Source organism: Oxyura jamaicensis, chromosome 7 (genome assembly GCF_011077185.1).
Source record: "Oxyura jamaicensis isolate SHBP4307 breed ruddy duck chromosome 7, BPBGC_Ojam_1.0, whole genome shotgun sequence".
Taxonomy (NCBI): domain Eukaryota; kingdom Metazoa; phylum Chordata; class Aves; order Anseriformes; family Anatidae; genus Oxyura; species Oxyura jamaicensis.
Window position 1 is genome coordinate 19325170 of NC_048899.1, and position 24417 is coordinate 19349586.

Here is a 24417-nt window from a genome sequence, read left to right on the forward strand (position 1 = left end):
GGCTTAACTGTATGTAGAGCAGAATTATGGCAGCATTGTTAGCTCCTTGTTTTCATTACTAAGTGTATTTCAGATTAATCGTCACTTAGAAGGTGAACAAGAGTTTAGAGGTGACTTGGAATAGCTGAAAATCCCAAACCAGTTGTTGCTGGTCTGGCTGACATTCACATTTAGGACTGCTCTCTCCAAAAGCCCCAGACCTAACTGAAGATTGACAAAGTGGCAACAGAAAAGCTGAGAAGAGGCAGAGCTTTAGAGTTTGGGTATCGCTGAGCCTGCTGTCAAAGCTGTTTCCAACCTTCTAGGAAAATGGAGCAATGTGTGCCTGGCGATCTGTCTGCCTTCGTACCCAGGGCTTGCAGGATCGCAGGTTCATTCCTTGGAAGTGAGCAACACCCTGTGCATAGGTTACAGGTTCTCTAGGTAGGAATGAAAATCATTTCTGTAAGCTCAGGACAGCATGCTCAGATTTCTTCTGAGTGAAAGCCTTACGTCACAGGAAGGATAATGAGGTAGGAAGAGATCTAGTTTTTTGAGGCTGGCCAGTTGTCCATCCTCCCTGTTTACCTGCAGGTGTAGCGTTTAATCCACACATCTGTTTGCCAGCAGTGACAGACATCCAGCATCAAGAGCAAAGAGGTTTCTTTATCGTGCTGCAGTTCCCACGTTCGGAAGTGGAGCTGATGTCTGCTTCGCCTCCAGTACTGCTGTTGGGGTTGGTCAAGGCTCGCTGAAAACAGTCCTTGGTTTGCAAATGTGAATATCTATGCACCTTAAAAATGGTGTTGAAGGCAACTTAAGTTGCTCATGGCATATAGTGGCCTAAATAAGTCCTGTAAAGCAGAAGCCTGTTTTTTTAGGTATGGCGCATCTGGTCCAGAATGAATGATGCCTGAAAGATAACGTTCCCAGTGCCTTGTTGTCAGACAGACACTGGAAGTCAAACAGGCGTTGGAAGTATGCTGATAAACACCCCTCCACTTGGCTCAACTTAAAACGAACTCCATCCACGTTGTGGAGAACATGCCCATCTTTTAAGACCTCCAAACCCTTGCAGCCCATAAGACAACATGCTGCATTGCTGGAAGGGAGGAAGGAGCTTGAGGCTTTGAACCCTTCAATGGAAGACAAATCAGACAGGTATCCTGTGCAGAAGGTGCTGTAGGGAGGGAGGAAGGCTCTGTCTGTTTAAAGAAATCTCTACAAATAGGAAGGACACGTGGTTTTCACATGTCCTTATATTTTTAATGCAGATTCCTTAATGCTTTTATCTTCTTTTTGCATCAGTGAGGACTGACTTGTTGCTGTTTATAAGCTCCTAATGTACTTTTTTGCTCCCCACTTCAAGGAGTTTGAAGTTCCTCATGTTACTGAGTTCTGAAGGTTTGTTGTTTGTTGTCAATGCAGGCTTCCTACTATCCCGACCTGGGCCTCCACAACACTGGCTACGCTTCCACATCTCAGCCTTCCTCCCAAAATGGAAATTTGGTCTGTTGCTACCCCTGGTTTTACATGGCCTGGTCTTCTTGTTGTGATTTCATTTGGATAATACAACCTCTTGTGCTTAGGAGCAAATCTGGACCAATTGTCAAGAATCTTTGTAGCTCTCCTTAGTAAAACTTCAACAACAACAACAACAACAAAAAATCCCCAAACTGAAAAAGACCTTTGGTTTAAGGTTGGAGCGAGTAATGGAAAGCCATTTTCAAATGGGCAGAAAGTTTTCCTTTGGTACTCCTCCCTTTCCTATAGTTACTTTGCTTGCTTTTAGCCTAAATTGGGCTGGAAAAAAATCAGGGAAATCTAAAATGACTTAAGTTCCTTATTCTATTTGGGGCAACTTCTCTGCTCACCTTATCTGTCGGGCAAGCTTAAGGCAATTAACATAAGACAAGCAAGCAAGTCACAGACAGCTGGAAGAAAACCCCAAAGTTTTAAAGTCACTGGGGAGGTTGGATTGTCCTCTGCACATGGCTGGAGCCCGTGCAACCTGTCCTGCCTGGTGGGACAGGGGACGTTGGACCCGTGGTGTCACCAGGTCTGTGGTGTCCCTAAGCCCACCATAGGGTCCCCACTGGCATGGGATCGGGGTGACTTGTGGGAATGTGCCCCTGCAAGCTGGGCACTGCTGCTGGAGTATTGCCTGCACCTACTTAAAGCACCGTGTGTGCTTTCCGACCTGAATCCCTGCACCTTGCAAGTGATGAGCACTAACAAATCACTTGGGGTATGGTGTGCTGAGCTGAGTATCTGTAACTTAGTCCTAAGCAACTTGGGTTTTCTCTGCCCTTTTGGTCAATAACAAAATCTGCAAGAGGTGATCTTTAAAATGTGTATCTTTCAACATTTCTGTCTGTGCATGTAGCTTTTTCTGCCTTTGGTTGAAGTGAGGAGAAACACCCTGTCTGCTACACGCAAATGTGTCGGAGATGATAAAAACTTAACCTACAATGAAATTACACTCATGTTTCTGTATACCATGGTGTCCTCCCTTCCTGTAGGAAATACACGTCTGCTTGGTATTCTTAGTCTGTGCGAGATGAGATCTCATGCTTTTATGGCACAGCTGACTAATATTCTTTATACTGAGTTTCCTTCTGTTGTAGCATAATAATCCTAGTCTTCTACCAAGATTGTTAATTCTGCTCTAGGCCTCCTGTTTTATGTTCCATTTTCTATGCAAAAAAACAGTTTTGTGCTTGTCTTCCTCAGCCCTCCTTGCTGTACAGCGATGCCCTGCCAGCCAGAAGTTACAGGGTTTGTCGTGCTACTGCTCTAAACACAAGCACTGAAGCTGCTCGCTTTCAGCCATGCCCACGTTGTAACCTCTGTCGTTCTCGTTGGACCCATTTATTTCACACTGGTGCCACCTGTCTGATCCGTCCGAGTGCATGTGTGTGATGCTGTTTGTACAGACTGGGGCTTGCTGACCTTTTCCTTTTACTCCTGTTGGCATTGTACAAACAGTGCCCGGGGATGTGTGGTGCTCCTGCAGACCTCTCTTTGGATGGAGACCTTTGTCTTTGTGTTGGCATATTACCCAGGGCAAAAGCAGGAGCAGGCCAGAGAGGGGCAACATCAATTCTTTCTGCTTGTGTAGCAGCTAACAACAATCTCCTTCAAAACTTGAGTAGCCAAATTCCACTGTTCTTGCACAAACTTAAAACTCGAGAGAAGCTCATTTAAATTCTCAGCACTTAAGGACAGCATTTCCTCCTCCCTCTGTGTTTCCTGAGCCAGACACTTGAAGGGTAAACTGGAGGCGGACGGGTGTCTCGGAATATGCATCTTTCTTCCTTTATGTTAATTTGGTAAATTGGTTACTAGGTGAGGTTCATCTGGCGTAAGTTTTCCCCACATTTTGCCAGCACCAGAAAAGCAAATTAAACAGATTTCAACAATTTAAGAATTGATGTCGCCGTTTTGGTCAGAGGGAACTCAGAGGGAACGTTAACTGTTGAACCGGCAAGTGGAGGAGCTGCTGGAAATGCATGATGGTGTGATGGATGGGGAGCGCTGGGGATTTGCACGTGCCTGACGGAGCTCCCCAGCTCGCTGACTTCAGCTCCGTGAGTTCTTGCATGGTGCTCGTGGTTGCGTGCAGGTGACGTCCCCGTACTTGCACATGCTGTTTGTTTTCTCGTGCCCTGCACCTTGTGAATTTGCAAAACCAGAAAGTAGGTCTTCCACTCCTGTTCTGACTCCTGTCTTTTGATTGTAGGCGTCTGTGTATGACGAGAGCGTTTACAGTGGGAGCCGTCGGTATAGTGCCTCTAGTTCTCGTGCTGTAAGACGTTTTCTGCATTTCCCTGTTGTCATGTCTCTGTCCTCCAGTAACCCGTTTTTACCAGAATGCAGCCTTTTTCTGGGCTGAGGAGCGTTTAAGATGTCCTGTGACAGATCGTTGCCTGCTGTAGCAACAAGCACTGTTACCATCAAATCCTAAATCCTGACCCACGCCTCTCCGAGACTGGCTCCAGATGGCACAGGCAGAGCCTGGCCCCTGCAACCAGGGCAGCTCAGCTCTGCCTTTTTGCTTCATTTCCTGATAAAATACCTTGGAAAGAGCCCGGAAAGTCCCTTCCCTCTCTGCGACTGTCTTCTGCAAACGGGGATTTATGTAGGTTAAAAAAGTAATCCATTCCCCAGCACTGCTTCATTAGCGTGAAGGGCAGGAGCCGTGTGAACGTACGGCTGGCTTGCTTTTGTCACTGGGGTTTATATCCCAGAGGGATGTAAAACAAACTGCCAAGACCCAGCAAAAAAGCCCCCAAAACAAAGCAGTGATGTTAATTTATTAAAAAAAAAAAAAAAAAAAAAAAAAAAAAAAGAAAAGGTTACACTTTTGTTAATGTGGAGGAGAAAACCAACTTTGAGGAATGCTCCCTAAGCCCCAGGTTCATGAGTTGTGCCGTGCATCCTGCTGCTGACCTGAAGCTTCGCATTGCTTTTTGGTTCACAGAGGTGCCTCGTTTGCGTTTCTGGCTGTCTCGTAAAACTCATTGGTAATTATCTGTTTGGGCTCTTTTGGCAGCCTGCAGTCCCGTGAATTTGCTGTTCACGCCGCGCTGAGCTGGTTGTAATCCTCTGTTTGTACAGGCTGTCTTCTTGTGTTTTCCATAAGTCTCTCAGAGGCCCAGATGATTCGCTTCTGTGTTGGGGAGAAATCATCTACAGTGGGCTCGGAAGCCCAAAAGCTATTTGAAGACTTTATCCCAGCCCCTGTCAGTGGTCTGAGCAAGGAAGGCTGAGTAAAGGCTGCTGCCTGCTCCCCTTCCCCATCCCACCGCCATGCCCCCGATGCTTGGGAGCCTGAGCATGGTGCAGCCTCTTCCAGCTTCTGGTGCCTGCCCAAGGAAGAGCTGGACCACAAGGTTTTTGCCTCAAAGGGAATGGCCTCATCACAACCGCAGTGCTGCCTGTGGCTTTTTTAAGGTCACAAGGTCATGGCTTTGAAGGGGGCAAAGAGGGGCTTTGAGATGAATTGGCTCTGATTTGAAAAAAGGGTTGACCTGTGGGGGACAGTGCCAAATTTTGCTTATTCTCAGCCCCGACGTGAAGCTCAGCAGCCCGGGTGTGTGGAGCTGATGTCACTTGATGCAGGACAGCTAAGGATGGGGCTCGGTCACCCTCCGTCCTGTTCCAGTGGCTTGCTGCTGTCAGGAACTGAGATGGTGGCTGCTCTGGAGCCAGGGTTATGTCCTGCTGCCTCTGATAACACTTATTGGTACTGCAAGCTTAATTTTCATTTCTAATGTGCTGCTTTCTTAGCGTGGTTAAAGATGCTAAACCAGCCCTCCAGTAGCTGGTGCAGACCTGGGTGTCTCGTGGCAGCTGGGGAGTTTTGGGGGATTCCCATAGAGGCCAGGTACCTCAATGGAAGAAGCCTTAAAAAAAGGCAAGATAAGACATAACAGTAAGAGAGGTCTTCAGATCGCAGTGTTGTCATGTCCCAGAGACAAATGACTGAAATAAGCTCACCAAGGTCATCAGCAACACAGCTGAAGCTGCCAAGGAGTTCCTTGTGCTTGTTCCTGGCCCCAAGCTGCCTCCTTCCTTGTCTCCATGCCAGGTTCTGCACGAGCTTTGGTGCACTGACATGGCCCTTTATGAAGGCTACATTCACAACTGCCTTGAGGTAGCACTAAGAGGAAAAATAACCTGTCCAGTAAACAGCCAGTGACTTCTTTAACTCATGTCTGTTCTGAATAAATCAAACTTTATACAAGTTCATGCATTTTTCTATAAAATATTTTTACAAGATTGAGTGCGAAGCTGCTGCTCTGACGCCTGTGAAAATGCAGGGAGTGGTTCCAAACTTACTGCCACAGTAAGTCCCAGGGCTGTGTCTCTGATGCTTTAAACTTTCATTTCCCTTCTCTGCTCCCACCGCGTTGTGACCTCAGGAAGCAGAGCAGCGTGTACACGTCCCTTGCCCTTGTCAGCCCCAGCTCAGCCGCTCTGCTCTGCCCCACCGGTCAGACACTTGCCTGTAAGGACTGAAAGGCTTCCTTTGGCAGCAGAGGAGGGCTGCAGGTGCTGCGAAGTCAGGAGGGCGTTCAGTCGCTGAGATGGGCTCTGTTGGGACTCCAAGCACCATGTAGATGAGATGGTTTTTGCTTTGGCTTTTAGAGCATAGATGTATTTTATGGGTGCAATGTTGAAGAACTGGAAGAAGGCTCACCGGAGAGCCTCAACGCTTGTGCAGACTAGTAGGATCGAGCCTTTTGTGTAGCAATTGAGAGGTTTTTGATTTGTGACTGCTATCTTAAGATATTTAAGTAAAAATTACTTTGTGTTCTGCCGTTTCTTATATTAAATCAAAGCTCTTTACTTGGTCCATCAACTAGAAGTACTGCTTGCCTTACTTTTTAAAATTAACCTTTGAAGTGTCTGTTCTCTGACCTTTAACTGTTCTTCCTTTGTTCAGCTGCATGTAACCGTTTTCGTAACTAACTTCAGATGCAATCCTCTCCTGCTTCCTTTCCCAATCCTAATTCTTTTCTCTCTTCTCTGCTTGCTGTTCCTGGTTCACCTGCGGCAGCCTTCAGAGTACAGCTGCTACCTTGGGTCAGGATCTCGGGCATCCTCAAGAGCCAGCTCTGCTCGAGCCAGTCCGGTGGTGAGCTCCTCTATTTTCTTTTGTTCCTAAACTGCTTAATTTCTGTTCTTCAAGGTCTTTTCTGTACAAAGAGGGCACTGTCGCTCATAAGACTGTTTCTTGCTGTATTAATTGGGCTATCTAGGCTATGCTAGAGACAAAGAAGGATGAACCAGATGAGAAATTTCAAAAAGTAATTTAAAAAATACGCAGTCACACGAAGCCCAAGTATACCTGTACTGTAAAAACACAAATATTTGCATAGAAATTATTGAGCTTAAAGCACATTGGCAAGCATTTTGTGCAAAAGATTGCATTGTTGATGGGTAGTGCTCTACGTCACTTGGCTATTAAAATCAAGAAGCCCTAAATCTTCCTACAGCCTTCAAGTTTCTCTCTGTTCAGCAGTATTTTGGTGTGGTGTTGCTGCAGGGCTATCCGGAGGTTGGGTCTGAGCATGTTTGTTGGATTGTAGCTTACCAGGCACCGCAGTCTAGCATCGTGAAGTGCTAGAAGTGGGAGTTGGGCTCAGCATCGTGAATTCTCAAGCAGTCAAGACTGAGCAGGGCACAGATGCTAAAGGTTTGTCCAGCTCCTGTGACCATAGGTAACCAAGACAAGATTTTTTTCCCTGCTTTTTACTGATCGAAAGCACTCGCCTCCTATTTTTCAGTGGTGTAGTGCTGTTTTCTCTTGTTCCATTCAGGCATTTACACCTCTAGATATTTTGTTCTTAGTTTCAGAGCAAGGCCTGATAATGCAAGGCAGCAGTAGCTTGTTTTTTACAGGAAACGTGCAGCTTACAGTAAAAAAGGTCTATAACAAGTTAATCTTCCCTAGAAAGTACCTTTTGAAGTGTTGCACTGTTTCAGTAAGGGGTCCCAGTGTCCCATCAGCATTCCTTGTAGTGAAATGTTAAAGTGGTGGGTCTCCAGGGACCTGCTGCACATTGCCTACCACATCCCCAAGATACGAAGAGATGAAGAGGGCGATACCATGAATTAACACACACAGTGTGCCTCTTTAGTCATGACATCCCATTGCGGTGGTTGCTTTGCTGAGGAGCTGGAACTTAAGTGCTGTAAATGTTGCCTTGAGGAGTAATTAAAGAGGAATATCTGGATTCCCGAAACTATGGCAGCATGCAGCAAAGTAAGGTGCAACGTGGAAATCCAGAGCGTTCCTGTTCAGTCACACCCGGGCTGCAGTACCAAGCTGCTTTGTATCTGATGTCGGGCAGGGAGCAGGGAAGCCTTCAGCCCATCGAGCAAGCCCAGTCTTTCTGGGGGAGAAAGATGCTGAACAAACTGGGTTGAGCAAAAGCAAATGGAACCAATAGAAAAGTTCTGATGTCTTCCTTAAAGGCAAGGGTACATCTGCTTTTTAATTTTTTTTTTCAGGATTTTTATCAGGTAACGTATGGCAGCTGGTGAAATAAAAATAAATCAATATTTTAATTAGTCCCCAAGCCTGAGGGAGCTGCAAGTTCTTGCAGTATGGATCTTCAGCTGTACCGCAAGGCAGAACATGGAAGTTCTTCCTAAATGGCCTTGCAAACTGAATTTCAATTATCCCCAAGGCAAAAAATAATTAGAATAACCAGGGATTTATTTCATTAAAGTTCTTTAAGTATAAGACTTGGGTACCTTTAAATTAACATTGGCTTCCACTGTGTGTGCTTTGTACCCAGCCTGAGTCATTAGTGCAGGTTGCTTGTGGTAAGAACAAAATGCAGCTTGCCCCTTCTGGGAGCTGTAGGGGATTTTGTCGTGTCATTCTCTGCTTACGACTCGGCCTGGCTGCACGCACGTGGGTGGGGAAGGCTGGCTGTGTCAGTGCGGAAATGGGAGAGGCACCGCGCTGAGTCTGGGCTGCAAGGAGACAACAGGCACCCTTATTTTCTTTTTCTTTCTTTTAATCATCACTTTATGGCGGGGTGTGAAGAGCTGCCGTTATTTCTGCGGCCTCGAGGGGCAGAGCGTTAACGTCAGCAGGTCTGAAAGGCACAGGGCTGCAGGGACATCAATCCTCCAAAAGGCACAGGGCTGTAGGGACACCGAGCCACCTCCTATGAGGCAGCATGAGGCTCATACCCTACAGCCACCACGATTTCACTTCGAAGCCACCTCTAAGTTAGTGCACTAGGTCACTGCAGCATGTCCTGACTCCCATTTTTATTTATTCCACCTATATTAAGCAGTGCTTCTTCCCGTAACTCACAGTAAGGAATCGCTTGCCTTGCCTTTGAACACATGATTCGAGGCGTTTTGATAACGCTTCCAGTGGCTGCTCAGTCTTGGCAGCGGGGTGCTGAAATTGAGCTCTGTCTTCTCAGCTGGCTTAGCAGTGTATCACTGCCACTCGCATGGTCCCAAAATGCTATCTGCTCAGGTTGCCTAGAAGAAGAATAAAGACCTCCTTGGACAACCACGATAACTTTTGAGTGGAAAAATGTGATTGTTTTGGTCTGTACCAGTATTTAATATCGCCAGCCTATAAAAATAAGCTGTTCCCTCCCTTGATATATCAAACCATATGCTTTCGTGGTTCTGCTTTATATATCCTCTGGCATTTACACACTTAGAGAGTTGACTCCAAGTTTACTTAAAGGGCTGGCGGAGGAGGAAGGAAAGGGGAGTATCTGTTGGGTTGAAAAAGCTGGATTCCCAGCAAGCTTATGTCACTGGATAGTTTGATAATTTTTATTACAGTACATAGAGTTTTTTTAAACTAGGAGTGCTTAACACTTGAAGGTAAATTATTTTCTTGTTTGTGGGCATTATGGGGCAGAAAACCAAAACTGAGCAGTTCCCTAGCTTGATTAACTGTCATGAGAAATAAGATATACAGAACAGAGAACTTTTCAGCCTAACTTTCTAAATTAAAACCTATAATATCCTGTCACTCCAGCCCTTAAATCTTTTTCCAGAACTGTTTCTCCCTCTGTCACTGTAGCCTTTTAACGAGCAGAAGTCCTACCTGCTGCACGCAGCTTTGCTGACTTGTGTTCCTGTCATGCTGTGCTGTCTGTAGTACAGCAAAGGCCAGGAAGATGTTTAAACACAACATGTAAATACACCTGCCTGAGCTTTGCCATTTGATTTTTGAAGCAGTGCCTAAACATTTTTACCATTATTCCCACCAGTAATTACTGTCTGCTGCCCTTGCACTTATAGCAGATCTGTGGATGTGTCAAGTTTAATATTTAAGCATTATACTTGCTATTAAATGCAGATCTTAGGACTACTGAGAACAGCATCAGTCCCTCCTCTACAGGTAGAGGTAAACTTTGTGCCTGAGCTACCGAGATGAGTTTTTTAATGTGAACTGCTGGAGGTTTTTTTCCTTAAATCAGTAAGCTGGTAGCAAAAAGCAAGCATTTCTGTATTTGAAATAGAGTCAGAACGTAAAGATTTACATTAGGCTTGCATCCTGTAGCACTGGAGCGAGGATTTGTTGCGGTGCTACCTTGCATTGCAGTGACTGATAAGTTTGTTTAAGCAAGGAGCTTCGGCATAACACTCGTCCCTTAGATGAGGATACCGGTGACAGATCCGCTTTAGACCTGACAAAGTTCAGCAGTGCATTTCACTGCTGGCTTTTAAAGGCTTATGGCTGGGGTTAAGGTGGCTCTTGTGTTTGGGAGAGCACACAGGAGCCCTGTGCTGCTGGGTGCCCCAGCCGAGCTGACCGAAAGGGTAAAACTGTGATTACGTAGGCTGCCAGGCTGCCTGCGGTGCTGCTGTTTCAGTTCCCATTTCTGCAGATATCAGCCTCTGCTCAGCACTATCCACTACAATAACTTGTCTTTGGTGTGGGCCAAGTTTTCATTTCAAGAGCAGGAAACGGTCTTAAATAGATGTCACAACAAAGACCTTGCTTTTCTGAGGAAGCTGATCTCGGGGCAAGATCCTCGCTGGAGCTGAACAGTGACAGCCATGCACAGAAGTTATTCAGTACTGGAGCACACATGCAGCACTGCATAGCAGCAACAATCTCATATTTAGCTTCCCTGGAGCTTGCTTTAGGAGGCTGGAAGCTAGACAATGTGTTCTGGAGTCCTGACTCTTGCTTTGACTTCAAGATCCACATTTTGTCTCTGCTGCATGCAGCTGGGATGCAATGCAGAACTGTCCCAGGGTGGCAGGGCTTTGCGGGAGATGTTCGAGTTGGATTTTGGCCTGGGTAATCCCCTGGTGGCAAAGAGCCTCAAGGGTTAACCTGCCCATGGAGTAGGGAGAAATACTTTTTCAAACATTGTGCTAAAATGTTTTTATTATCTAGGAAAAATAGGCGATATAGCCTTATATAGACTTGTAGGATTCTTTTGCTCTTGTTAAGTTTCCAGCTGCGGTAAGCCTCTGATAGTGCTGACGTGACGCCAGTGTGGCTCAGGTTTTAGTCTGAAAAACTTTCAGAAGAGGATGAACTCATCCCATTCTACTTATTTTTGCAAAGAGCAACCTAATCCCCTTGCCAAAACAAAGATGTGCATGCCAGAGTTCTCTGAAAAGTGTGTCCTTTTCCTTTGTTTTTATACACCAAACTACAAATGCCCAAATTGTTGGCAAGGAAGAAGGTAACGCAAAAGGACAATGTTCTCTAAATTAAAGGTTGTGTATCATTAAGTGAATTCCTCTTCATTTTTCCTCTTCCAGTAAGTATTCTGTTAGTCCTTAAGATTTTGATACGGAAAATGAATGAAGGGCTACGCTTAGTACTGTGAGAGCAGAGGGGTTGTTTTCAGCCTAATTGATACAAAATTATTTATTGCATGTTTATACGGAAGGTAAACATGTTGGACTGTAATTTTGTGTGGCTTCAAATAAAAATAAACATTTATTCATGAACTTTCTTTGATTTCTTGCTGGGTCAGATGCCACAGGGCTCCTCGGAGAGTGGTTGAAGGTTGAAAACCTGGGGTTCCCTCTGGTGGCTGAAAAAGAGAGCACAATTTCTCTCTCCAGTGGAGCGATGCTGTCACTACGTTAATCTAAAAAAGAGCAGAATGAAAGCTATATAAAACATTCATATGAAACAGATCAACTTTTTAAACATTAACATTGAAAGAAATCACCAGGGGTTCTTCCTCTGAGTAGAACATGAAATGCTCTGGGTGTTGCGTGGCACCAAATAGATGCATGTAGCAGAGCATTGCTGGGGAAAATGAAACCTCCTATAATTATTTGAAACCACAGCAATTTTAAAAGTCACTTAGTACCTTTGAATGATTGCATCCTCGGAACTGCTAAAGGCTGGTTTGCAGTGAAGGTGCAGCAGGCTTCACAGGTGTGGTAATGAGTGCTGAGTAGAAATACCTACTGTGTGCAGATCTTTCAACACAGTAACTTTAATATTTTTCCCTTTGTAAATGGAAGCTTTTTTTCTGACTCAGGTGATGGATAATTAAAATAATACCAACATTTGTTCTCTTCTTTATCAAAAACATTTTTTCATCTACATTCTGCAAATCATTTAAGGCAAGTATTTTCATTTGTGCACACACAATGCAGGTTTTGCAAAAGGCTGTGCATAAATTCTTGGTTTTAAAGGCCTGTGTGTGTGTACACTGCTCTGCAGTAACACACCAATATTTGTACTGCCACAACTTTCTTGTTAAACAGCCACCTTGTGCTTGGCAGGGCCAGAAGGCTGCCAACTCAAAGCTTTCTGGTGTGAAATAATAGGGTACTGTGGGCAGCGTGACACATAACAAGTAGGGCCATCCACACGTTGCTCTGCGTAATTCAAAGGGGAAAAATGATGAATGTTAACTGATTGGAAAGAGATGGAGGTTTTTGAGTGTTATTTCAAATGAAATGCATTAACTTAATCTCAGCAATGCCCTGCCGTCCTCTCGAGCAGATCCGTGTTGGTTTTTCAGTCGTTTCACAGCCACTGTTCTTCTTAGCACTTAGGCTCTTGATCTGGGTAAGCCTTTTCTTTTTTAAAAGTGTTTTGTGAAAACATCTTGAAGGGATGCCCAGGTTGTGTGTGGTTCTTGCTCTCTCTTATGAGCATTGAAGTTGTCTTGATTCATGGTAACTTTCTGTACTCCTAAATCCCTCTTTGGCTCTGATTTATTTCTCCTTGGCCAGTGTTAGCACAGGATCCAGATTCTGAATTAGTATATTCCAGAGAAGTGCCGAAGTCACGGAGCGGCTGTTTATTTAGACTTTGCACCAGTCCCATGTAGAGACTTCAGGGTCAGTTTCTGCAGCCTCGGCCTTGCTGGGATCTTTGCTTGAAGTCAGTCGCTCTTTGACACGAGAAGAGAACACTTAGTGGAAGTCTTAAGCTTTAGACCTTGTTTTTCATAGTTTTTTCTTCTCCTTTTGGGAACAGTGCAGATACAGTACAGTCCTTCAAACTGAACTTGATGCTTTGCTTTTGGGAATAGGGGAGGAACATGCTGGTTGGTTTCTGAAGTAGCTGATTTTATTTAAGGTCCATAAAACTGCAGCTTCAAGAAGGTGTCTTGGTCTGGAAATCTCTGCACCATTCAATTAAACAATGGTATGACTTCTCTACTTGAGTAAATTGCTATTTCAAGTTCTTTTGAGGCATAGTTTTAAGTTTTCCTAAAAAACAAAACAAAACAAAAAAGATAGCATACAGTTGTTCTTATGTAGAGGAAAAGATCTGGGGGGGTTTGAGTTCACGCCTGCATTGTTAACCCACAGATCAACTGTTGTCTTAATGTTGAAATACTGTGATGTAGATACAGAAAAATGTGTTCCTCTGTCTTATCTTACAGACCTCATGGGTTTTCATCAATGCATATATTCCAGGGAGCAATGTACTGCTTGGGAACTTGTGGTGATTTGTCCTGCCTTATGCCCTGAAGTGCTGGCCAGGACGTTGCTGGCTGCTTTTTGAGCAGATAGAGATTGCTAATGAAAAGTCTTTTAGAGGTTTTAGGAATTCCCCTTCTGTTTTCATAGTACCTTCTCTTGTCCTTTATTCTCTAACGATTTCTTCCAAACCTCTGTTTTACAGATCGAGGAAAGGCCAGAAAAAGACTTTGAGAAGGTAAGAAGGATCTTATGAGTTACTCTGATAAAAGTGCTGCATTTTTACTTTTTTTAAGGTAGGTAGAACTTGCAGTGAATTTACTGAAATCCTTTAGGAAGTCTACCGTGGCACAAAACTTTGAATTATCAGACCTTCTACTACTGCATTTATTGAACTTTAAACCTATGTGTGTGTTCAGAAGTTATAACTGACATTCAGCAGCACTTGACTGAAGTTGCTTTAGACTAAGCCATGTGAATACTGGTTTTGTTTGTAGAGTTTAATTGTAGTGTTGCATACAATAAAAAACAAAGTCATACTACACTAAGTGAGAAACTGGCTTCATGCAGAACCCTCAATACTCTAAAAACAGTGTGGCTACTGCTGCAGAGTAAGTAAATACAAATGAAAGCAATAAGAATTTGAAGAGTAGTAAAAAATATCAACAAAATATAATAATGCGAGTTCTTAAAAATATCTGGCAAGATGATACTAAGCCCCTAATTTTTTTTCCTAATTTAGAATTAATACTTAAATCTAAGCTGTGCAAACTGCTGTTACAAAGATAAGTGTTTACATCTGATTTTCTCGTTAGTTTTCCTTGGTGAATCTTGATCTTCTGATTCTTCTTCCTAAGAGGTTATTTAATCAAGCTTGTATAATTTGGAAGTGCAAGGGTTCTTTTCTGGCCTGATGTTAAACCTTCCCCTGCTGAGGAGCTTGCAGGAGCAGAGCAACAACAGCTCCTGTTCCTCTGGGTTTGTTGTTAATACTGAATTCTATTGTTTTCTGTGGCACCAGAGACCAACTAGGAATTAGGATGACCTGAAAGCCACAGACTTGCCTCTGGTTGTGTTAGATGCCTAGATAACAATTGCTGTTAGCTGTTTTCCTCACGTTTTAATTTGTGACTGCTGAAGCTAACACAGAAATACTGTAACTCCCAGGAACAACTATACCATTGAAATCCAGAAGATGTACAAATACGTGGGTGTTTGTGTTCTATTTTAGTTTGGGTTGGGTTGTTTATTTTTGTTTTTGTTCCTGGTTTGGTTGGTTTTCGTCTTGTTGATGCACAAGGTGAACCTTGGTGATCCACATCACGTGCTTTACTGGAATTACTCTTTCATGATGCCAAAGACAGTTAATGTTTTGTCATTTGTCTATATCAATAGGTCAACAGTCTATGTTATGTGTATTTTTTTTTAATCCATATGTCTAGGAAAAAAACTACAACCATTTTATTTTAAACTGTGTGATTCTAGGGAGCACGAACTGTCTCAAGTTTATCAGCAGCTACGTTAGCTTCTCTAGGTGGGACATCTTCACGAAGAGGCAGCGGGGATACATCCATCTCAGCAGATACGGAGGCGTCTATTAGAGAAATAAAGGTGAGATTCTTAAAACCAGCACAAACTGTTAGGAATATTTTAACTATGGCATTTTTTAAACTACTGTCCAAGAAATTTCATCGTCTGGCAAGCCTTCAGATTAGGATCAGACTGCTTAACCTGTGTGGTAGAAATATGAGAGCCTCAAATATGAATAATTCCTTATCAGTTGTACTTTTGCCCATTAGTTTCAGTGACATCAATCACCTTTCTCACTGTTTCTCTCAGGATATCTATGAGTTAAAGGACCAGATTCAGGATGTAGAAGGCAAATACATGCAGGGACTGAAAGAAATGAAGGTACTGCTTTACTGCAGAGTGGAAGTGTGGTACTTAACACCAGCTAAACATTCACAGAGCCAATGTGAGACCTAGAACTGACCTTGCATGCTTTTCTTCTGGGGGTGGTTGTAAACTGTGTAAAAACATTTCATTAGCTGGAAAAGTGGCTGTCCTGGTGTCTGACTGTGGTGAGCAGTGCTTCCAAGTGTGGACTGAAGGATGGCTGATTACTCTTGCATGTCTGTCTTGCTGTTTTGATAAGGTAATTGTTTTGCTAGCAAATTAAAATTGCTATTTTTTAAATTGCTTTGTAGTAAGGAAACCTCCCAAAATTGGAAGATGAAATAAAACACGTGGCCTACAATGCTATGAAAAATTGTATGAGTTTAACAGCTCAGATGTTCTACTTACATTTTGTTTTGAAAAGGTCTGGCGTGCCTTTGGAAAGTTGCACATGTGCAGCACTGACTGTCATTTAGGTTTCATCTTCAGATCACAGAAAAGACCCTTAATACTTGTAAAAAAATATTGTGTAACAAAACTCATCACATGAAAAGCCTACCGACGCTCACAGCAGCTGGCAGGAGGGAAGCACTTAGCAATTCCACAAAGCCATAAATGGATTTTGGTGTGACAACCATGCAGCAGCATAACATCATGTGATAAGTGAGGAACAGCATTAGCATTAACATTTTTGGAAAAGTTAATTTTGCGAAGTTATAGGTAATACCAAGCATGTAATGCAACATTTATTCGTGTGAATTATTATGTTTGTCATCAGCTTAGTGCTGCAACAGGTGCAGTTATTGCCATCTTAAGAGTTGTCAACGGAAAAAAGAGTAATTTCGCCTTTTTTTCTGTAAAGACTGTTTGTTTGTTTGTTTGTTTGTTTTTTTCCCTGATCAGTGTATAGCAGATGTAGCAAAATAGGCACACTACATTAGAAAAAATGGAGGTTTGCATCCCTTAGACTGCCTTCTGTGGTGATTTGTACCTAAGCCACACTGGGTTTCAAAGGTGGTCTTTAATTCTGGCTTTGCTTTGGTGTCAAAGAGTGTGCTTAATGTCCAGGGATAGCCCAGTGCTGTGATGGAGCCTGATGCTAATAAAACAAAACTCAGCATGCTGAAGGAGTTAACTTCTTATTTGCATATACTTCCTTTCCAGCTCGTTTCTGAGATTTAATCCCACCACTGATGCCAAATTCTGACTGCTTTCCTCTGCTTAATATTTCTCATCCTTGGGCTGGAAAGTGCACCAAAACACAATTTGTGTTTAAGGACATGAATTTGTTCAGGTCTGAAGACAAATTCTCCTATTTGTCAATAGAAATCTAAACTAAACTGATTCAGACTTAATTTCATTGATCATTTCACCCTCATCCCCTGTTCTGTTTATGGAAAGGAAAGGGAAGTGTATGAATCTCAGCTCTAGTTTATGCATCATTCTAATATTACTGAAGTCCCAAGAGAAACTGCTTGATGTGTGAACTGAAATATCAACACGTTTGCATATTTGCACTGTTTTGCCCACGTAAGTCCTTTATTTCTGTTTTAAAATCAAACACTGCAAGTTTGACTGCACAGCATGGAAGATGTGCCAGAGCTTTTTGTCATTGTTGTTACAAACCTCTCAGTGTCTCATATTTGTTTCACATGGATGAGGAGGGTTTTCAAGGCAACGGGAGTTGTTTCTTAGGGTCAATTTGTAAAGAGGGAATGCAATATAGGAAACCTAATGAAAAATGATGCATTGGGTCACAAAAGCTACAGCTTTCACAGCAAATCCTAATTCCTGAGTTAGTGTATTTAGTGTCTCCTACCTGACACTGAAAGGATCCCTGAAATTTGTGTGAGCTGGCTGCTAAACCACCTTAGGTTAAAGCCTAGCTCATTAATGATGCACTACCTAAACTGATCTTAAATCAAGACCAGTTTACCTTTAAAAAAAAAAATCCAACTTGTCATCTTCAGCAGCTGCTTTGAGCTGCCAATGTGCAGGGGCAGGGGGAGGAGGGAGAAGGGAGAAGGGAGAAGGAAGAAAACCCTGAGAAAGCAGGAGCTAAGTGGCAGAGAACAGGAAGCATTTTATCCATCTGAACGAAGGTAAGGTTTCTTGCTTGCTACAGGAAGGCTTGCAGGAACATGAGGGAGGTTATCCTCACCTTGGAACAGTTGGTAAGGCTCTCCTGCATGTGATTAGCACCAGTTTCAGCAGGAGTGCTCAGAAGGTTTGTGGTTTAGCACTTCAGTTTCTTGTTCAAGGACTTGGCTTGCAGAGCGCATATAACTGACCTCTGACTGTGGATGTTTATTCTTTGCAGGACTCTTTAGCTGAAGTTGAAGAGAAATATAAAAAGGCTATGGTGTCAAATGCTCAACTAGACAATGAAAAAACAAATTTCATGTACCAAGTAGATACCTTGAAGGATGCCCTGTTAGAGTTAGAAGAACAGCTGGCAGAATCCAGGAGGCAATATGAAGAAAAAAGTAAAGTATGTATTTAGCTGTGGCATGTTATTTAACTGAAGGATTTGGGGAGGGGGGCAGACACCTTTGGGAGGAGCCAGCCAAATTACTATTCAAGATTTTTAGTAAGTTTTTGGTTTAGTTGCTGTTAAAATGAGTAGAATAGCACCATGCTATGTGTTTGTGATCATACAGATTTTTTCATGAAATGTCTGTTTTATAAAGCAATTTCTGAAGAAGTAAAGAAATGTATATGGTAAGGTTATGCTGATAGTATCATACGTCCTTTGATATTCCATCTTTGAAGTAAATACAAAGGTTTTGTTCAGAGTGACTTCTGGAGGATTTTTTTTTTGTTTTGTTTTGTTTTGTTTTTAACTTCCAGAGTATTTTAACGCATGAAGCTCTCTTCAGAAGAGAGTTGTGCAGCTTACATGGTTCAGGCAGCTCTGTGGCTGAGTGCTGAATTGTTTTATGTGAATTCAACATCTCTAACACCTAGTGAGTTGGTGTTAAACCTGTGGCCTGCTAGCTTCTCAGAATTGACTCCTTAGTTTGGGGACATTTCACTATAGCACACTGTGAAACACACAGTTCCTGGAAGATTTGGTAGTTCTGTTGTGTTTTTTTTTTTGCTTAACTCCTAAATGTCTACCTAACTTGTTTAGTGCATTATGTCAGAAGAGCAGGTTACATTCCCATCCATTCTTCTGTGAAGTCACTAGGACTTGGGTGTATAAGCCATTCACTGGCAGCCTGCTGCTCAAATTTTGAAACTGCCTAAATCATGTCTGTCACTTCCATATTTGGTGGAATAATAATTTCTTGGAAAAAGGACAAAACAGACTTTAAAAAAGTATTATTTTGGGATTGTGATTAGAAGCATATTCAGGAATTGAATTGTGGCAAGCATTTTCTTTGTGCTAGGACTTAATTTCTTCTGTTTTTCTTGGATGCTATTTCTGATCAATAAAAACCTCATGAATATTTCATTCATAGGAATTTGAGAGAGAGAAGCATGCTCATAGCATATTGCAGTTTCAGTTCATGGAAGTCAAAGAGGCTTTGAAGCAAAGAGAAGAAATGCTTGCAGTAAGTAACTTAACGTTTTTGCTGTTGTTGTTTAATGACTTCTTTGATGGGTGTGTTCCCAGTTAGGTGTGTAGAAGGTGAGGCATAGAGAGTTTTATTCCATACTCAAATTTTTCACCTGAAGAAATACTCATGTTTCAGGCCAAACAGGTTTAGAGCTGACTAACAGAAATAAGACTTCCAAAAGTATTATCTGAAGATAGATTTCCTTTTTGCAGTGTCCATAACATGAAATAAGCTGTTTTCAACAGCTGTTAGTGGAGATGTAGAGGAAACATGGAACTATCTAACTTTGTAAGTCATCTTTGAATAGTAAGATTGTCTTCAGAAGTGTAGCTTTAGCTGAGATGTCAGAAACCATGAAATTGTGCATGTAGATAACCTTTTATTTCAGCACCTTTTTTCATTCTTTAGCATCGCTGCAGTCTTGACCATCTTTGTTAACCTGTTACCTGCTTTCTGTCTTCTTCTTTTGCTCCTGTCTCTCAGGAAATCCAACAGCTGCAACAGAAACAGCAGAGCTATGTCAGGGAAATTTCTGATCTTCAGGAGACAATAGAGTGGAAAGACAGAAAAATAGGGGTAGGACTATCAACTCCTGAAATGTGTTCAGAGTGGCATTGTGTTCTTGAGCTGATACTGCTTTTGTAAAACCTCACAAAGAAAATCCTCCTCAGTGGCTTTGCTTGGTGTGGCTGTCTTAGTATATTACCAGTGAGCTAGCAAATAGTAAACTTTGTCTTTGTTCAATATTAGAAAATCCAAGAAAAACTTAACAGTTGGTCAGATTTCAAAACCTGGGATAATTTATCTGCTGTGGTGTTCCATTTGTGAATGCTATATTGAGAAAGGAAGTGCTATTTATAATGCAATTCCATCAGCGCTGACTTTTTGCTTATTCAGATTTAATCTGCAGACTGAGCAGAAACTGGAGTGTGATTAAGAAGTAACAGAGCTCTTTATGGCCTTTGGGGATGAAAGTCTCTAACGTTCTCTTGTTTCTCATCCTTTCCCACCACCTCCTGTCAAAGCCAAATGGAAACCCACTCTTAAAGAAAAGCATAGCTTTCTTTTCAACAACAAACACTGAAGACTTTCTGAATTTAAAAGGGGAAAGAAATCTGGCAGTTCATACGTGTTTGTGATGTCCAGTAACTTCTAGCAATTTGAAACTAAACTGTGATTTTAGTTATTGTGCATTTATACAGAAATACTGGGGGGGGGGGGGGAGGTCAGTACTAACATTTGCATTTGCACATGGTACAGCCCAGAGTTTAAAGATAGCTTATTGGCAGTTTTCTGGTTAATTGAAATGTGCTGCACCTATCACAGTAACCCATGAAATTAACAGCCCATAGTAGACTATTAAAATGTCAGGCCTGCTTTCACACTCTTCTATTAGCACGTGGGACTTGTGCATTACTTCAGCGTGTATGTTGGATATGAATTAACTCATCCAGCAGATAAGAATGGAAAGTGGATCCTCCTTTGAAGGGTCTTTCATGAAGGCTCGGGCTTTGAGTGTCTTCAATAGGAATTCCTGGGACTGCCTGATTATTGAATAAGCTGTGAATTTCTTGTATTTGAGGCTTATCTGTGTGTATGTAAGCTAGATCCTTTAATCTGTGAACTTTACCTTTTTCACACATGCCACTTCCATGAATCTCTGAATATCTTAAATCTGCTCATTCTTGTTTACACTTGCTTTTCACACTCTTTACTTGTCTTCCTTCCTTTCTTCACATCTCCTTGCCCTCTGTTTGTGTTGGGAACTCAGGCATTAGAGAGGCAGAAAGATTTCTTTGATTCCCTAAGGAGTGAGCGGGATGACCTTAGAGATGAAGTGGTTGTGCTGAAGGAGCAACTGAAGGTATGCAAGAGGAATAAGAAAAACTTGTATTAACTGCTGACTTTTACCTCCTGTACATTTTTGCAGAAAAATTGAACCTAGGTCAGTACCAAGGACTCCATTTTCATAAGTTGCCAGTTTGGGAATTTTCTGATAGTCCTTCACCCTAATATCTATCGACAATGAGCTCTTTGTATAGACCATAATATTCAGTATTAAATTGTTGCTTTTATAGGAAATGCATCTCCAAGGAACACTTTAAGCAGCATATTTAAGTTTAAAAATAAATAAAAAGAGCTGGTACCACATGCTTTCTGCGATGCTGGCTAATCAGAGAACTGTAATATTCTGTACAATTTTCTGACTTCCAGCCATTTTTAATGGAGTGATTGAAGTGGTTGTTTATTCAGAATGTCAAAGACAAGAACATCTGAACAGTTCCTGCTCTTAAAGCGTTGCTTTTGTTTCTCTGCAGAAACATGGAATAATCCCAGACTCTGATGTAGCTACCAATGGAGAGACATCTGACATACTTGATAACGAAAGACACTTGGATTCTTCCAAAACTGTTCAAGGCACAACGCAGGCGTTAAAGACAGCAGGGGACGGAATGTTAGGTAAGTGCTGTATATCCTTTACTATCTTTCTGTCCATCTGTCTACTCATCTTTGCTTGGAGTTTGGGCATTCGTTAGTGGGACAATTAACACATCACGCAGCATGCTACTTGTTGAATCACTTGGGCATCACATCACATTATGCATTTTTCTGCTTGATATTTATTATCACTCCAAGTATGTTGTGCAGTTTCCTGCCAAGGCAAACTTCATTCCCCATTCAAGGTGACAAAGGACAAGAATACAAATATTACATATGACAGATAAGTAGCAATCATTCAGATTACTATTCAAACCCTGAGTTTGAAAATTGTCGCAAAGTAATCCTGCTGTTGCTCGATATTTTTCTGCACGTATCTTAAAGAATCTAAATAAAAACATTTCAGTTTTACATAAAGAACTTGTACGCTGGTTCATTTATATACCTGAGAACTATCAGTGTTTGCTGAACAGTGCTGGGCACTGTTAAAAAACACTAGTGCATGAATTTGTTGTTCCTGGTATCTAGTACTACTGAGCAGTTAATATTACCGCTTAGACATCTGTACTTGTTGTAACAGGAATAATGCCGTTAAATTCAAAGAACATGACTGTGAGATGGATAGTGTTAGGAAGGAGAAATCTGGTTGGCAAAAAAACTTCCTCCTTAGGCAGTTAGGATGAATGATCACTCAGAGAGCTACTGTACTAGTGGCACAAAAGGAAAATCATTTTTGTTCTTGCTGCTCTAAATCAACATACTAGTAAATAGCAACAGGCAGCCAACCATTGAAAGTGCAAGTTATCTTGCTGTTGGCTGCTTTTTCCTCACTCAATTTTTGTGTGGAAACAATATGGAGCACCAAAACCAAGGTAAGGGAAAATTTTACATGCGATGTTTTCTATCTCTCCTTGTTCTGTTTTTTTTTTTTTTTTTTTTTTTTTGGAAGCAGGTACACCATAGACCCCGCTGAAGCCACACAAAAACGGTTGTTTTAACACCTGTTACTCCTAAATAATGTTGGAAGAAACAGTGCTTTAAAAAAAAATAAAAACACAAGTCCCTTTCCCTTGAGAGGATGAAGTGGCTCTAAGGGGCACTAAGTACTTGATCTTTGATCTGTGTTGGTAATGTTAAACAGCTGAAACATTTGCTTGCCAATCAGATTTTATATTCGCAGTCCTTGTCATATACACATAAACACTGATGATGCCTGTTTATTATCTTAGGAGTAAAATATTACTGGGTAATCTTTGATTACTTTGCTATACTGGCATCAGATACACACTCTTGCATGCACAGAGTGGTGTTAGGGTTGAAGTTGTAGAGAATATTGCTGAGAAAGCATAATCTTTTGTGTTAGTGTTACATCTGCAAGTATTACTGTTAAATTGCACTGCTTGAAACAAAGTTGATCTCATCTACAAGAGCCGTAATTCACACAGCCAAGAGCAAACATCCTTTAATTTACAAAAACACAGGCCAGCACTGGAGACTTTTCTTGCTTTGAGAGGGTGGTGGTGGTGAATTTCACAGATCAGAAAAAAAACCCATACCCTTACTAATTCAATTGCTGCTTTGCCTCACATAATTGGCAAAGGCTGATCTTCTATTAACCTGTTCTTTGATTCATTCTCTTTTGGGTTTTAAGTGGGGAGGTAAGTGCTGTGGTGTGGTCCCTTCAACTTTCTCAATGGTCTTTTAGGCAAAGCCAATGAAGTGGACATGAAAAATGAGATTTTGGAGGATGTGGGGAAAAGAGAAATCTTGCAGAATACTGGGCATGAGGAACACAAAGAGGAGTCTGAGGAGCAGGAAGTACAGACATTGCATGCTGATGAAAACACAGAGGCAGAAAAACTGATTGAAGAAACCGATGCTGGGTCAACAGCGATGTTACCGGATAGTAGGCTTACAGAACAAAACCAAAGCCTTGCAGAACCTGTGTCAGGGAATGCTTCTTCAAACGATGATAGTGACACAGATGATTTGAGAAAGCAGACAGAGTCAGCAGACACAGCAGCCCCACAGCCTCTTAGCGAGGAGGTTGAATGCAGTAACTCACATCCAGGGACAAATCAGACCTCAGAGGTGGGCTCAGTGCAGGGTCAGGATTTTGAGAGTCCTCAGGAAATGCCCAGAGACTTAGGTACAGAGCATGAACTGGAAAAAGCTGCTCCAGAACAGGAAGAACGAGAGGATGTGGAAACTAGCCATGCGCTGAGTGCTAATGAAATGGAACAAGCAGCTGACATTGCAAGCTGTGAGTTGGTTTCTGACCAGTCAGGGCTACCAGAGGCTGAAGTAGCAGGCTCCCTGAGTAAAGAGGTAAATGTGGAGAGTCACCTTGAGACACTCGAGCATGTGGAAGAAAGTGCTGAGAACAAAGTTACAAATGTCTTGGAGGAAAAGCTCCTTGAAAGCAAAGACTGCACTGATGGGACAGCTGATGAAAAGGGAGGCGATAGAGCTGAAGAAGAAGATGAGGTGGGGAATGCAGTTCTGGGTCAGGCAACAGAAAGGGATTCTGTGGGTTTGGAGGGGAAGGAGTCCCATGAAAGTGGTGTCCCAGCAGATAAAAGTGAAAAAGAGGAGGGAGGAGATCACGCATGCATTCAGCCACCTTCTTCAGAGGCTGCTCATTTAGCATTGTTAGAGGAACAGAATATGCAAGAGAAAACAGAACTTAAAGCTGCTGAGAAAGACGGACAGAAAGAAAAATTGATGGAAAACTCGGAGGTGTGTTCAGATTCTGCAGGAGCAGGCAAGCAGGAGGAAGCACCTGCAGAGTCTGTGGGCTCTGTGACCCAGGTGAAAGGAAGTGTGCTGCAGCAGGCAGAGCCAGGCCCAGACGTTGTGAAAGAAATGGCATCTCAGGAAAGCAGTTCAGACCCAAGGGTTTTAGATGACAAAATTCAGGAATCGGAAGTGGAAATACAATGCGAGTCTGGGAAAAGAGAGGAAAGTAGGGCAGAATGGGTGGAAGACTTAGAACCAAAGGTAGAACTTCAGACAGTTCAGTGTAGTAAAGACACAACAGGAGATACAGTGGGAGAGAAAAATAGTTCTTCAGAAGATGAAGCACAAACTGTAGTGAAGCAAGAGGAAAGTGAAGCACAAACTG

General features: G+C 42.4%; 1 protein-coding gene across 7 annotated transcripts in view; it reads left to right on the forward strand.

The window, feature by feature from the left end:
• The window catches only part of LRRFIP1 (LRR binding FLII interacting protein 1), a 103540-nt gene that overhangs the window by 65399 nt on the left and 13724 nt on the right, over window positions 1-24417 (forward strand). For 2 of the 7 annotated variants that reach the window (XM_035331717.1, XM_035331721.1), the window contains exons 10-20: window positions 1408-1488; window positions 3722-3787; window positions 6545-6622; window positions 13601-13633; window positions 14881-15006; window positions 15235-15306; window positions 17612-17782; window positions 18756-18848; window positions 19338-19430; window positions 20626-20718; window positions 21173-21314. In XM_035331717.1, coding sequence (XP_035187608.1) covers window positions 1408-1488; window positions 3722-3787; window positions 6545-6622; window positions 13601-13633; window positions 14881-15006; window positions 15235-15306; window positions 17612-17782; window positions 18756-18848; window positions 19338-19430; window positions 20626-20718; window positions 21173-21314 — 1048 coding nt within the window. Of the gene's footprint in view, window positions 1-1407; window positions 1489-2712; window positions 2758-3721; window positions 3788-6544; window positions 6623-13600; window positions 13634-14880; window positions 15007-15234; window positions 15307-17611; window positions 17783-18755; window positions 18849-19337; window positions 19431-20625; window positions 20719-21172; window positions 21315-22998 lie in introns of all 7 variants that reach the window. The other 5 variants (XM_035331714.1, XM_035331715.1, XM_035331718.1 and 2 more) reach the window with 5 other exon arrangements.